We start from the raw sequence: 12,677 nt of genomic DNA, 5'->3' as shown, positions 1-12,677 counted from the left end.
ATTTCAAATATCAAAATATAGTTTGGGGTGCTGAGTAACTGGATCAAAAAATTGGATCAAAAGTTGAAATTCTGAGTTTGAGCCTGCTACCAGTACATGTTAATTTCCTCCACAGTTTTAGTGAATCTCAGAGGTGCCTTCACATGGCTACAAAATAAATTAATGTTGTTTATGATACTGTTGCATTTGTACGTTTGGGACCCCCAGCTAGCGAGCAAGGCTCTGTTGTGTTAGGAACCTTACTTTTGAATAGTTTTTGGACGTAATTCAGAAGTGACATTTTTTGTATGTCTTTGGTGAAAATGGGCCTGAATTAAGAACTCCTCTTCAGTTGAAGCTTTGTTTCTGGACTTGCAAATTAAGGGTGTTATCGTAACTGAGATATGCTCCCTTATTCAGAGTCTTAACAAGACCTCAGACTTATACCTCTTTTATAGTCAGGTCTGGCTTAGGAAAAAACACTTACCAAAAGAGATGAATTCTGAAAGCACCTTAATTTTAATGTGAGTTTACTTAATAGAAAGTGTAGTTATTAATTTTCTTGCAGTGATGGTTTTCAGGCAATTTTTGGGGGGTCTACCAAGAGTAAAAGAAAGTGAAAATAACTTCAGAATCATGTAGATATATAAGAATTTATACCAAAAATATACCAAAGATATGCTAGGAAAAAGAATGTCAGAAACAACATTAGCAGAGCTATGGTAAAAAAATGACAGAAAAGCCAAAATTGGTTGAAATGGTAGGGGGGGACAGGGACTGGGACCCCAAAGCTGCAAAATTAGTCTTTCAACTCAATGTATAAGCTGGGATGATTTAATGATCCAGGGAATCTGTATTTTCCCCGACGATTCTGAATTTGGATTGTGAGTCACCCCCATTTACTGGGATGTCTGCTTTAGTCTGTAAGCATGGGGAAGATGTACATGGGAAACTGATATGAGAGAAAACTGTAGTAAATGGAATACAGAGAAAGAAGAACTCCTAAAATCCTCATAGCAGCATCTTGGACTTCTAGGGTTCACAAATAGTGTACAAACAAGTATGTTCTGGCTTTGTGGAATACTGAACTGCTTATGTTCATGGTTTTTGTTGTTGTGTTTTTTTTTTTTTTTTTTTTTTTTAATAGATAATTAAACTACCACAGGATTCAGATAAGCAAAATAAGTGTGATAGACATCTTCATCTCCCATCTGAGCTTCTCATGTATTCAAGCATTGCTGAAAAGAATGGTGTCTCGGAGAAGGTTGAACAAGCTGGACCACAAGGTGACGGATTCAAACTTTCATGTTTATATTCAGGCTTTTGTTGGAGCAACCCATAGTTTCATTTCAATGTTGGCTAGTAATTATTGTTCTTGTTAAGCTAGATTTTCCTCACTCAGATATTGGTCCAACATGTGTTATGGCAGGAATACTGTGATTCTCTTTATTAATATTGCTTAACTTTGTTTTCAGTTACGAGCAATTTAAACTAGCCTCATTGCTGAGGATGAAACTTTCCATGCTGGCCTCTGCTTGAGGCTGAATAATGCTTGGAAAGTTGCAGCAATAACAGTTCAGCTGCTTATGACACCAAGCTTACAGGAAGAAATAAAAAGGAAAATATACTTTTTTGTCCGATTATTTCTGGAAGAACTCTAGCACCTCCCTGGGCTAGAACAGGGACTTCAAATTTGGCAGGGAGATAGTTCTGGCATCAGAGGCATGCCTTATGCTACTCCTATGAATTTCCATTAAGATTCAATCAAGTGGTAACCCATAGGAAAGACAAATTATAATTTGCTTATGTACAGCAGACCTCCCCAGAAGCTTTTGTAAAAAAATAACTGAATGTTACTTTTAGACTGAGCATCCTCCCTGGCTTCTGTGAGTCTCCTGATGTAGCTACATTGAAGGCATAATTGACCGTATTGCAATGGACTCGGAAATTGCTCCTCTTCTGTTAGAAATTCAAGAACGAGGAGAATGGCAGGACACTGCCATTGTTTTTTTTTTTTTTTTCAGCATGTGGGATCTGACTGCCATGGACAAAAAGAATTCTTTTTTGGTATGCAGACATTCCTACATTCCCTCTTGTTTGATGCACTGAAGGATGCAGCCAGCCCACAGGTGGTAGTGTCTTTGTGGATATTATGTGCAGATCTGAAACAGAGATTTAGTTCTTCAGGACAGACGTTCCTCTGGCGTTTGAGAACAGTAGCAGTGATGCACGGTAGAAGACATGGGAGGTGAAAGAGGAGGATATTGGAAGGAAAGAAAGAAAGAGCAGATAAGCAATAATCATTTAGTGTGGCAAATGGGCAGCTCATGTTGGAAGTGTGACATGGAAAGAGGCCAGCAGAAGTATTTTTTCAGACAGTGAGTGATGCTTTAGGAGATAAAGAAAATAAGGTTTGCCCTGTGACACTTTTAGACTAAGCAGCAATTGCACTGTGATCAAAGGGCTTTTATATAACCACCATGATACCAGAAGCACAGAGGTGTAAACATACATTGTACTGAGGAGTAAGGTCCTTTTTGTTGCCATAGATCTTCTGCATTTCTGCTAAGGTGCTTCTAAATGCAGCACAAACCCATGAATAGCAGGTCCAAGAGGTGGAGTTGCAGCCAATTTTTCTCAACAGTGAAGAGTTATGGACAAGCTCTTAATAAATCAAACTTGTCCTTACCGTTGTTTGGTCCTACTATCAGTCTTCACATGTATGCGGACACACACAGGCTGCAACTAAATAGGTCACGCTTCTGGAAACACATGGAAAAAACTCATGATACTCAGTTTGAGAAGTTCAGAAAGATGTATTTATAAGAACTGAGAAAGATCATTAGTGTATGTCCTATTTTGTGTGCAGACCTCTGAAATATGCTGATAAGCTGATCATGGAAGATCTGCAATTTCCATGCCAAACAGATTTGCACTAAAAAAATTTCTAAGAGTAATTTTTTATATTGTTTATATTTATTTATTTTTCTTGGAGCCTTCTTTAAAGATATTATTAGCTGCTAATATCCCCCATGGGTTTGTTTTTTAATGTATCTATGCAGTGCTACAGTATGCTGTTTCTGCTGGTGATATGTTGCTAAGAGATTTAATAATGGGTAAACAAACACAACATGTGGTAATCCATTTCAAATTAAAAGTTTATTAAACGCTAGCTTGATGACTTTCTGGCTATTTACAATTAAAGGAGCAAACCTTAGGGAACTGGAGATCACGTGGTGAAAATCACGACTTCAACATTTCCAACAGAAAAATGTGTTTATGATCTGTGGCAAGCTGTCGCACATTGATATGCTCTATAAATACTATATAATATCTGTTAAACCACCAAAAGCGGGGCAGGGGGTGGTGGTGGGGGGAAAGCTCTGTTAAAGGGACATTAAGGTTGAGACACAAACCAGAGAAAGCAAGCACAGTCTAAATGAAGACTGGTGCTCTGTAACTCACTCTACTGCAGTAGTCTAAATAGTGAGTGATCTTACATATCGATACCATATGTGGTGCTGCAACATATAAGCAAAATAAAGCAGGTTAGGAGATGGTGTTTTAACCTTCACTTCAAATTTGTCTTGGTTTTAGAAGTTTAAGACAGAACCTTCATATTATTTCCATTAACTCCAGGCTACGTTATTCTTTTAAACCACAGCTCTGTGTATGGCTCTTCCCTGCTGCACAGGATCTCTCTTCCGTAGTACAATGCAGGGGAATGCAACCTAATACCTCCCATTCTATCTCCTTTGTAGGTCACAGATGCACGTTATCAGATCTAGCGTTTCTCAGTCCAAACTGTATCTTCTCTCCACTCTTTTGAAGCAGTATTCCATGAGAGGTTCGTGGAAGAAGACAGCTTCTGCTTTCATGACCATGATCTTTTGCTTTTTTAAAGAAAACCTCTGTTGTTGATCTGTTGCTCCAGTAAGGGATCAAGAGGCCCTGTCAATAAGTAAATGATAATTTCTCCATGGAATTCGTTAGCCGTTGTTGTGTGGAAGGTGGTAACAACTCTAATAGATGTAGCATAGGTAGGAAAATTTGACGCAGCTACCAGAAATGTTGCTTTGATAAGCTTGGATCTAAGTAACCCAGTCTTCTAAATGCATGAAAACTTCAGAAATGTGAATCTCCATATAAGACACTAAATACACAAATTCTTCAAGAGAGTACTCTTTCTCACTGTGAAATCCACACTAAGATCCCCTTTGACTTTAATGTCCATAGAAAAGGGGATTTGCATGTGCAAAATGTCAGTGTAACTCAGCCTTTTTTGAAAGTGGCAGCTCTTTCACCCTCAGAAAAGTAGCTGGACAGCACTCATTTATTCTCTAGCTCAAACACTTTTAGGTCAGACTCAGGCTCATTTGGGGAGTGTTACTCTGCACTTTTTGAGAACATTCTTCCAAATGCTTGCTCTCGTGTCTGTGCTGTTGCTCTGACTTGACATGCAAACACCTATTTGTGCCCATCAGAAATGGTGATCAAATAAACTGGACAAGTAGAAAAACGGGGATAATTTTATCCTCTGTAGTTTGTAGAACCAAAGGAAAAACTTTTTCATTCTAGTGACTTACTTGCACCTCTAATATTGGCCAGTTTGAAGTCCTGAAGTCATGGTCAGTACTGTTCTAGCATATAATGATGTACACTCAAGACCTAAAAAGGGTGCTTACAAGGGAGAAGGTGGAAGAGTGGCTGAGGAGGATTAAGGTACTGAAACAATAATTTTTTTTTAGTGCCAAGTTGTGTGCAGGTTTTGGTCAAAAACCTGTTTTCTGATTACAGCAGAAATCACTACCTGTACCTAAATAGTCATGATCAATTGTACATCTTTTTAAGCAGAAGTTAGTCCAAGCACTACAGTGTGAAATCAAGACAAGAGTTTTGCTTAGCCTGGCTGTGTTGGAGGAGAGGTGTTATGAGCCAAGATTTTCAAGGAAGGTGTTTGAAGGTAGCCGGGCTAGTTTGGTCCCAGAAGCAGGATGATCTTGCTGTAGCAGAGCTGTGACACAAGCTATATTAACCTGGGTGCAGTGTTGCATTAGCATGACTACGCTGCTCCCAGTATCTGGGCTAGCAGAGGTGTTTGTTGTTACTGCTTTGCCGGGTAGATTTGTCACGTAGAAAGAGTCCCACTACCTCAACTGTCTTTGGACTAAACGCCTACACGCAGGTTTTCTATGTGTCTGTAACATTTCCTTTCTAGAAAGTTTGCTTGTCCCTCATTGCTCCCTGCTCTACTATACTTTGGGAGTGTAAAGAAAAAAGCAACTCACCACTGTGAGTGTGGTTCTAAGAACACCTATTTTGTTACGATGAACAAATAGCTCATTTTTTTCCTAAACTTTTTTTTCCTTCCCCCTACAAGGTTTGCTGTCTAACAGGAACACATGTGGCTCATGTGCCCTATGCATCAACCAAAAGCAAAGTTAGAGCAGCTGAAATTTTTTCAGTTCCCAAACTATGAGCTTATAATGGAAATAAATATTATACAGAAGGATCATTTTCAGGTATACAATTTATCTGGTTACTGTAAAATTTAGACTATTTTTCGGTCTGTCTTCCTTCTGTCTGCCAGCCGTGCTGTTAAAAATAAGGTTGGTTTGTACCACTTGGCTTCGGCAGTGCTTGAAACTCGCTGGAGTTGTAAAGCTTTAAACAGTTGCACAGGTCTTTAATTGTAAATTAGTTTTGACAGGACTGCTAGGCAAAGGCCTGGCCCATCCCGTCGTGATGCTAGCCGACAACCCCTTACTGCTCCTGGAGCAAGGAAACATGTGGAAGGAATTGTTCTTTTACATTTCACAGCTTGTCATTTCCTCTGCAGGGCAACCTCTGACCTCCCCGAAAGATCCTGACACCCATAAGGGAAGTATTCCCACTGTTGTAAAGGAAGTGGAAAAGCAGTTTAATGCTGTGAAAGGAGGAGAAGCGTGTGTGTCAGAAGAAGCTGGGAAGAAAAGAGAAGAGCTTAAAATGCTTCCAGCAGGTTAGGACTTTTATTGCGTTATTTAATTTACTGAAAGTTTGCAAATAGATCTACTTGGCATGTATGTAAATACCCCCATCTCCCTTCCCCCTCTCCCCGCGATATCAGCTCGTCATTATTTCACTAGGCAAAGGAAGCGATGGAAGAGTTTAAATCAATTTTGAGGGATCAAAAGCAGTTTAGGCGAAAAGGTACAGAAGTGGTGGGCTCCTCTGTCTAAAAAGTATTTGTAGGCCAAATGTGTTAGTAATTACAAGGTGTGTGTGGAGTGCACTGACAACATTAGATTACGGCTGGTGTTTCCATGACATTTTTACATCCTTTCATTTTATTTGGTCATTTATATCCATGGATCACAACATGTTGCTGTTAGGTGCTTGGGAAGTATTTTTTCTTCTTGCAACACGTTAATAGCAATATCCTTTGTTAATTGTGCTGACCTATACTACGTAAGAGTGTTTGTCTGTATTAACATCAGGTAGCATTTGCTTCAGGGATGTGGGGTTTCTTTTAAAGGCAAAGCCTTGCAAGTTGCAATGTTGGGGGGTTTTTTTGTTTGTTTGTTTTTTTGGTTGGTTTTTTTTTTAAATCTTAGGTAAAACATATGTGTCTGAGAATTGAGTAACACAACCCCTAGGTCCTGTCCTAACTTCAGATACCACCATGATAGCCTGAGGCAGATTTACCACGGGACAGGGATCTGAAGGTACCGAGGTTATAGACGGCCACCCCCACTTAATAACCTGGGTCGTGAATTGTGCTCTCTGTCCCACGATAGGAAAATGGCTCTGCAGGCACAGAAACCGCTGCTGCCCATGCTCCCCTTTGTGCTCGCCCCCGTGCCTGTGCCTCGGGTGCCAGCCAGCACTCCTGGTCACGGCTCAGACGTTTAGGGTGAATAGACAGATTGAGTAGCTGAGGCAGCGGAGAGGGCATCAGGAGCTGACCTGAGATCTACAGTTGTACCCATTGCTCGTGACTCTCCCACCCACCGCAAACAAGGCGAGGGTCAGCTTTCATTGTAGGAAAGGGCGATTCTCACTCCCTCGGCCAGTGTGTAGAGAGCTGAAAGTGCAAGTGAGAATAAATTAATCCCTCCTTTTGACGGGAAAGAGTCATTGTCCTTCTGTACCAGGAGGCTATAATAGGTCACGTTGAGACATTGAACTGAAAAATATTAGGTAAGCGATAGCTGCCTGAGGTCTGATACCTCTTATTTGTGTAAACAGTAGCTTGTAGTCATCTTCAAGTCTGTGGGCTCCCTGAAATTGTGCTGTAATATTTTGGATGCTGATTTCAAGCCAGCTGATATGTCAGCTTTCCTTTTACAGCAACCCATGAAATGTAGTTCAAAAACCATTTCTTTGGAGTTGTCTTTCTCTGTTGACTGCCCAAGAAGGCTAGGACTATTTTTGATACTATTATAGGTATATCTGTTGAATATCTTGTGTTAAGAGGTGTCATGGTTTAATCCCAGCCAGCAACTAAGCACCATGCAGCTGCTCACTCACTACCCCCCGACCCAGTGGGATGGGGGAGAAAATTGGGAAAAGAAGTAAAACTTGTGGGTTGAGATAAGAACGGTTTAATAGAACAGAAAAGAAGAAACTAATAATGATAATGATAACACTAATAAAAAGACAACAGCAAAAATAAAAGGATTGGAATGTACAAATGATGCGCAGTGTAATTGCTCACCACCCGCCAATCGACACCCAGCTAGTCCCCGAGCGGTGATCCCCCGCCCCCACTGCCCCCAGTTCATACACTAGATGGGACGTCCCATGGTCTGGAATACCCCGTTGGCCAGTTTGGGTCAGCTGCCCTGGCTCTGTCCTGTGCCAACTTCTTGTGCCCCTCCAGCTTTCTCGCTGGCTGGGCATGAGAAGCTGAAAAATCCTTGACTTTAGACTAAACACTACTTAGCAACAACTGAAAACTTCAGTGTTATCAACATTCTTCACATACTGAACTCAAAACATAGTACTGGACCAGCTACTAGGAAGACAATTAACTCTATCCCAGTTGAAACCAGGACAAGTGGGCACAAATAGAGGTAGGAGCTAGTGTGGCATTGCTTAGTCAGGATTCATAAATGCTGATTATTGACTTTGACCATCACAGATGCATAAGAAGTAGAATACAGAGCTGGTGTCAATTTTTGTTAAATGGTGTTGGTGACAAAAGGTTAAGCATGTTGCAGAAAAAAGTAATAAAAATTTCCGATCTTTCAAGTGTTCTCAGTACATCTCCTAATAAGACCAACACTTCGTTAACATGTCCTTTCTAGATGTAGGTCCTTCCAAGAATGTAATCAAAGCCCTAGCTTAGAAATTTGTTTCCAACTTTTACATTAGTGGAATCTGCTTTGAAGTTCATTTAATTCATTTTCCCAACATTAGTTGTGCAAAGCAGCTTAGAACACTCACAGTATTTAAAACATGAGCAACCTGCATGAACAAAACTTGTTTCAAATAACACTTAATGGTATTTGACATTAACTTTTGGCTGCTTTTTAGATTTTTTGCCGATTTCTTTTTCTTGTCAACATTTGGGTGTTTCCACCTTTTAGAAAGTACGTCTCAAACCCCAATTATTAGTTATGCAGGTAGACAACTATTCCTTCTCCCCTCTTCTCCCTACCCCCATCACTAATGCTTACCTAGGACTAAAACTACCATGTTGAAATTTTATTCAAATTACTTATATGGAGTTTGGCAGAGATCCAATGCCAAACAAAGCATTTTAGAGCCCACGTTTTCAATTCAAGAGGGTCTCTTACAAATACCCTGAAACAATGCAGTTACAAAAGTGGCCTGATTTTGAAAGGTACTGAATTACGACAACTTTTATCAAAGCAAGGCTAGATTCAAAGGCCATTGTTTTGCATCATCAGAAGATCTGACTCAGTATACTCTAAGAGATATTACTGTAATCTACTGAGGATTTTAAAAACAGATCTTGTATAATAGGGAGTCTACCTGGACTACAAGCAGACCTCCAAAAACATCCATGGATTTGAATTAGGTAAAAAATGTTTTTTGCTTATCTTTATTCACAGGACAACAGAAGTTTTTCCTGATGAGCTCAATATCTGGTACTTGCTAAATCTATTATATGTTAATTTAATGCAAAACTTTGGTTTCAAAGGGCAAGTCACTAAAGCACAGATTTTGTGTGATGGAACACTGCCACAGTAACGTAACCACTAAACTCAATATCTGCACTCAGAACTAGGGAGGGGAAAAAAGCTTCATTTTGAAATCCCCAGATAATTTCTGCAGAACCACATATAAACTAGGATTTATACTGTAACTGATGTTTAATTTGGAGCTTTAACAGTGCCTGCATTTTCCTCCCCACCAATGCTCATCCCAGCAGGCAGCTGCTCCCCAGCCTTCCTCTCACATGAAGCCTGATTTCTTTTTTCAAAGCCCCCAGTTATGCGTGTACCACAGTAAAAACCCTGGAAACACGTAAAATATTTCTTATAAATATTGTTAGTCAGCCTGTTACAAGCAGCTTGCGTTCTGCTCGTTTTTGGGGTTTGACACCACTTCTCTTGTTCCTTCAACCCTTTGACACCACTTCTGTTGTTCCTTCAACACTCTGCGCTGTCACCTTTCTCTGGCACATCCAGGACAAATTTTTAGCCCCTGATTTTCAGACCTTCTGGCTCAGGAGGATTCTTTCGCTCAATGTCTGTCTTCTAAAATAAACTGAATATTGAAAATTAGATATTAAATATTGTTTGTATTTAAGATCTTCAATTCAAAACCCTCTCTGCATCTGTAGAAAAATGTTGGGAAGTGAATTCTGTCCTTTTGTGACATCAAAAAACATTTCTGTCTGAACAAAGTTTCAGAATAACACCTAAGCAAAGATGGCGTCAGGCTAAGGAGTTAGTACACTAGCAGATAACACTCAGAAATTTATTCAGATCATATTAAGATGTGTCCTCCATGTGAAAATACCAAATAGAGAGACAGCTTCATTCTAATTTTATCATTACCTTTGAGAGAAAATTTTTCATTTGTTAAAACATGCTTACGTAGGTGAGAAACGGTTCTGTTGAGAGGATTATACTTATGCTTACAGCTACTTCTGAAACAATTTCATGAAAACCAGTGAGCCTTCCTTGCCATATTTCTCATTGTACTGCAGTGAGATGGTTCTCCTGACATGTTGTTTGCTTCTACATAACAGTTGTATGCAGATGCAAAAATAATTACCTAAACCAAAAGACCCAAAGCTATTCTCATTGGTAATTCCTTATAGGTGCCACTTTAAAGGGATCAAAGTGGTGTTTTAAAATGAAGATTGCTTGCCCTTCATTTTTTCTACAGGTAGAGCATCAGAGGCAGAGACTCAGCTGGTTGAATCTTCTCTTTTTCTGCTGGTCTTTTGCTCCTCTGAGCAGGACTGTGTAAAGGATTGAGTTGATTCTTGCAGATAGGATCAAATCCAGTTCCCACTTACAGTTGTGCAATCCATGTAATGCAAACTCTTCTCTTTTTCCAACTCTTAACATGCTGTTTGATTTCCCACAGGCTGGGGTATTAGTAGGGAGGGAATCCAGATAGGATTTTCATATTATTTTCTGTTTCCATGCTGTAATTTAACCAAGCTCGTGATTTCCTTGTCTGGTCTCCCACTCCTGGATGGCACCACTCTAAAATCCTTTCCTCCTAACTAAAAGAGAGGTTGCAGCCATCAGAAGGGAGTGTGCTTCATCCTTCTCTACTTTGCCTCCATATAAGTCAGAAGTATTTCCCACCAAAGCAATATAAAGTAATTTCCTAGATGTGCTGTCTCTTTTTGCCCATATTTTAAGAAATCTTTAAAAATTTCTCTTCCTCCCACCCCCGAATACATCAAAATTTCACAGTATCAGCTCATCAGCCCTATATGCAGCATCTGAAAGTTCCACATCATGGGGAATCTGTTTCCCACCCCTCTCTAATCCCAGGTCACAAAGGGTGTATCTATAGCCGCGTTTAGGTTTTTAGGGTACTTTTGAATCAAATGCCCTGTCCCAGTTGCTGCTCTCCGGTTTGCATTGCAGAGTGACCTTGGAGGACAAGCATTGGACTTCTTTAGGGTGAAGCTAAGCAATGGGATGTGCTTTAGGTATGTGTATCAGGTATTAATGGGCCATCAGTTCCCAGGACCAGAGCAGACCTAGTCTGGCATAAACTCGTCGACACACAGCGGGGTCCCCAGTGTCTAGTGGTGTCTTCTGAATTGTTGGTTTCACTCTACAGATCCACCCCTGTTGCACCACAGTACTTGTTACAGAAGACATAACTGAAGAGGACAACTTCCAGGCTGAATGTAGAGGGTAAAAAAGGTTACATTATACTCTACAAGGTTTAAGACGCAGTAAGACACCCTCCATTATTAAAGGTCATGCTACTACTCTTAGCCAGTGCCCTAACAAGGCTGATGCAGAGAAAAGTAATAGAGTAGCACTAACATTTGAGTTTCCAACCTCTTTCCATCCTGTTTTAAAAATGTAGGCCCCAGCTGAATTCAGGGACTTGGTAGAGGTGACAGTTTCTTTGTATCCCATATCAGGTGTGAGCTGTGTAGCATCTAAACTGTTTTGTTGGGACTTAGTATCACCAGGAAATAAGACTGCTCTTGGCATTCTCAAAGCCTGGAAACAAACTTCATCTCACCATACTTTCCCAAATCCAGGCGTTACTGTTATCATGCCCATTCCACAATGGTGGGAAAAAATGCCACCCATTTTTTCCTATTTGTCTTATACAAATGTACAGCATTAAATCTATTCTGCTGGACTTCTTATTAATACCTGATCACAGATTTATAGCATTGGATTAAGAATTTTATTGTCCTTTCCAGGCTCTGGTGTAATCACATTTTCCTGCTCTTATGCATATGTTCGTTGACTTCCAAATAAACCTATTAACAGGGAGTTTACACCTGCCATTGTACCTTTATCATAGCTATGATACCTGTCTTTGATCATTCTTACTTGGTGCTATTTTCTCCTCCTCAAATTGTTCATTTTTATCATGAATGGTATTATGTCCCCCTGTCAGGGAACAAAATGTATTTTGAGTCAATTTACTAAAATAGTCACTGCTAAGTGCTATATCTGGACAAAGTTGACACCTTTGACATTTTCTAAAATGGCAAAAATAACTGTATTTAAGGTATGATTTATGGGTACTGTATGTCAAAGGAATTTCTATGTTATTACAGTTTCTGATGCAGCCATCCCAACTCCTTCAATGAACAAATTGCTGATAGCGCAGCTAATTAATGCTTTATTAGTTTTCTGTGGTCAATTTTAACAAGTTATAAAAAGTAAAATGCAATTTAGTAATAAAGAACTGTGTGATTCTTGTTTCTCAGGACTGCTTTGTTTTGTGCATGTGGAAGAAGCAATTTCTACATAGCTCAGTTTTATAAGACACGTTTCCCCCCACTAACTAAGAGCAACTCCTATGATTAAAAAGTAGACTGGAGTCTTTAAATGTCTTTCTGATTGCTAGCCTCTATTAAAAACTTCTTAAAATAATAGATAGGTTTAATTCCTCAAGCCAAAGAAAAATTATATCATCTTAAGTATTTTCCATATTTATTATATTGATGAGACTTGGCTGCAGAGAAAAAAAAGGAAGCAAAATCTCTTGTATTGCAAGTTTTAAATGTACCAGGCTAAGGT

The 12,677-nt window shown here is 39.6% G+C and overlaps 1 protein-coding gene across 1 annotated transcript in view; it reads left to right on the top strand.

Annotated features, from left to right (window-relative positions):
• The window catches only part of LOC115353088, a 188,313-nt gene that overhangs the window by 79,519 nt on the left and 96,117 nt on the right, over positions 1–12,677 (top strand). Inside the window, exons 13-14 of the mRNA XM_030042066.1 lie at positions 1,127–1,265; positions 5,819–5,980. Of these exons, the coding sequence (XP_029897926.1) occupies positions 1,127–1,265; positions 5,819–5,980 (301 nt within the window). The remainder of the gene's footprint in view (positions 1–1,126; positions 1,266–5,818; positions 5,981–12,677) is intronic.

The sequence above is a fragment of the Aquila chrysaetos genome, chromosome 18, assembly GCF_900496995.4.
Source record: "Aquila chrysaetos chrysaetos chromosome 18, bAquChr1.4, whole genome shotgun sequence".
Lineage (NCBI taxonomy): Eukaryota > Metazoa > Chordata > Aves > Accipitriformes > Accipitridae > Aquila > Aquila chrysaetos.
This window is presented reverse-complemented; position numbering and strand designations above follow the sequence as displayed.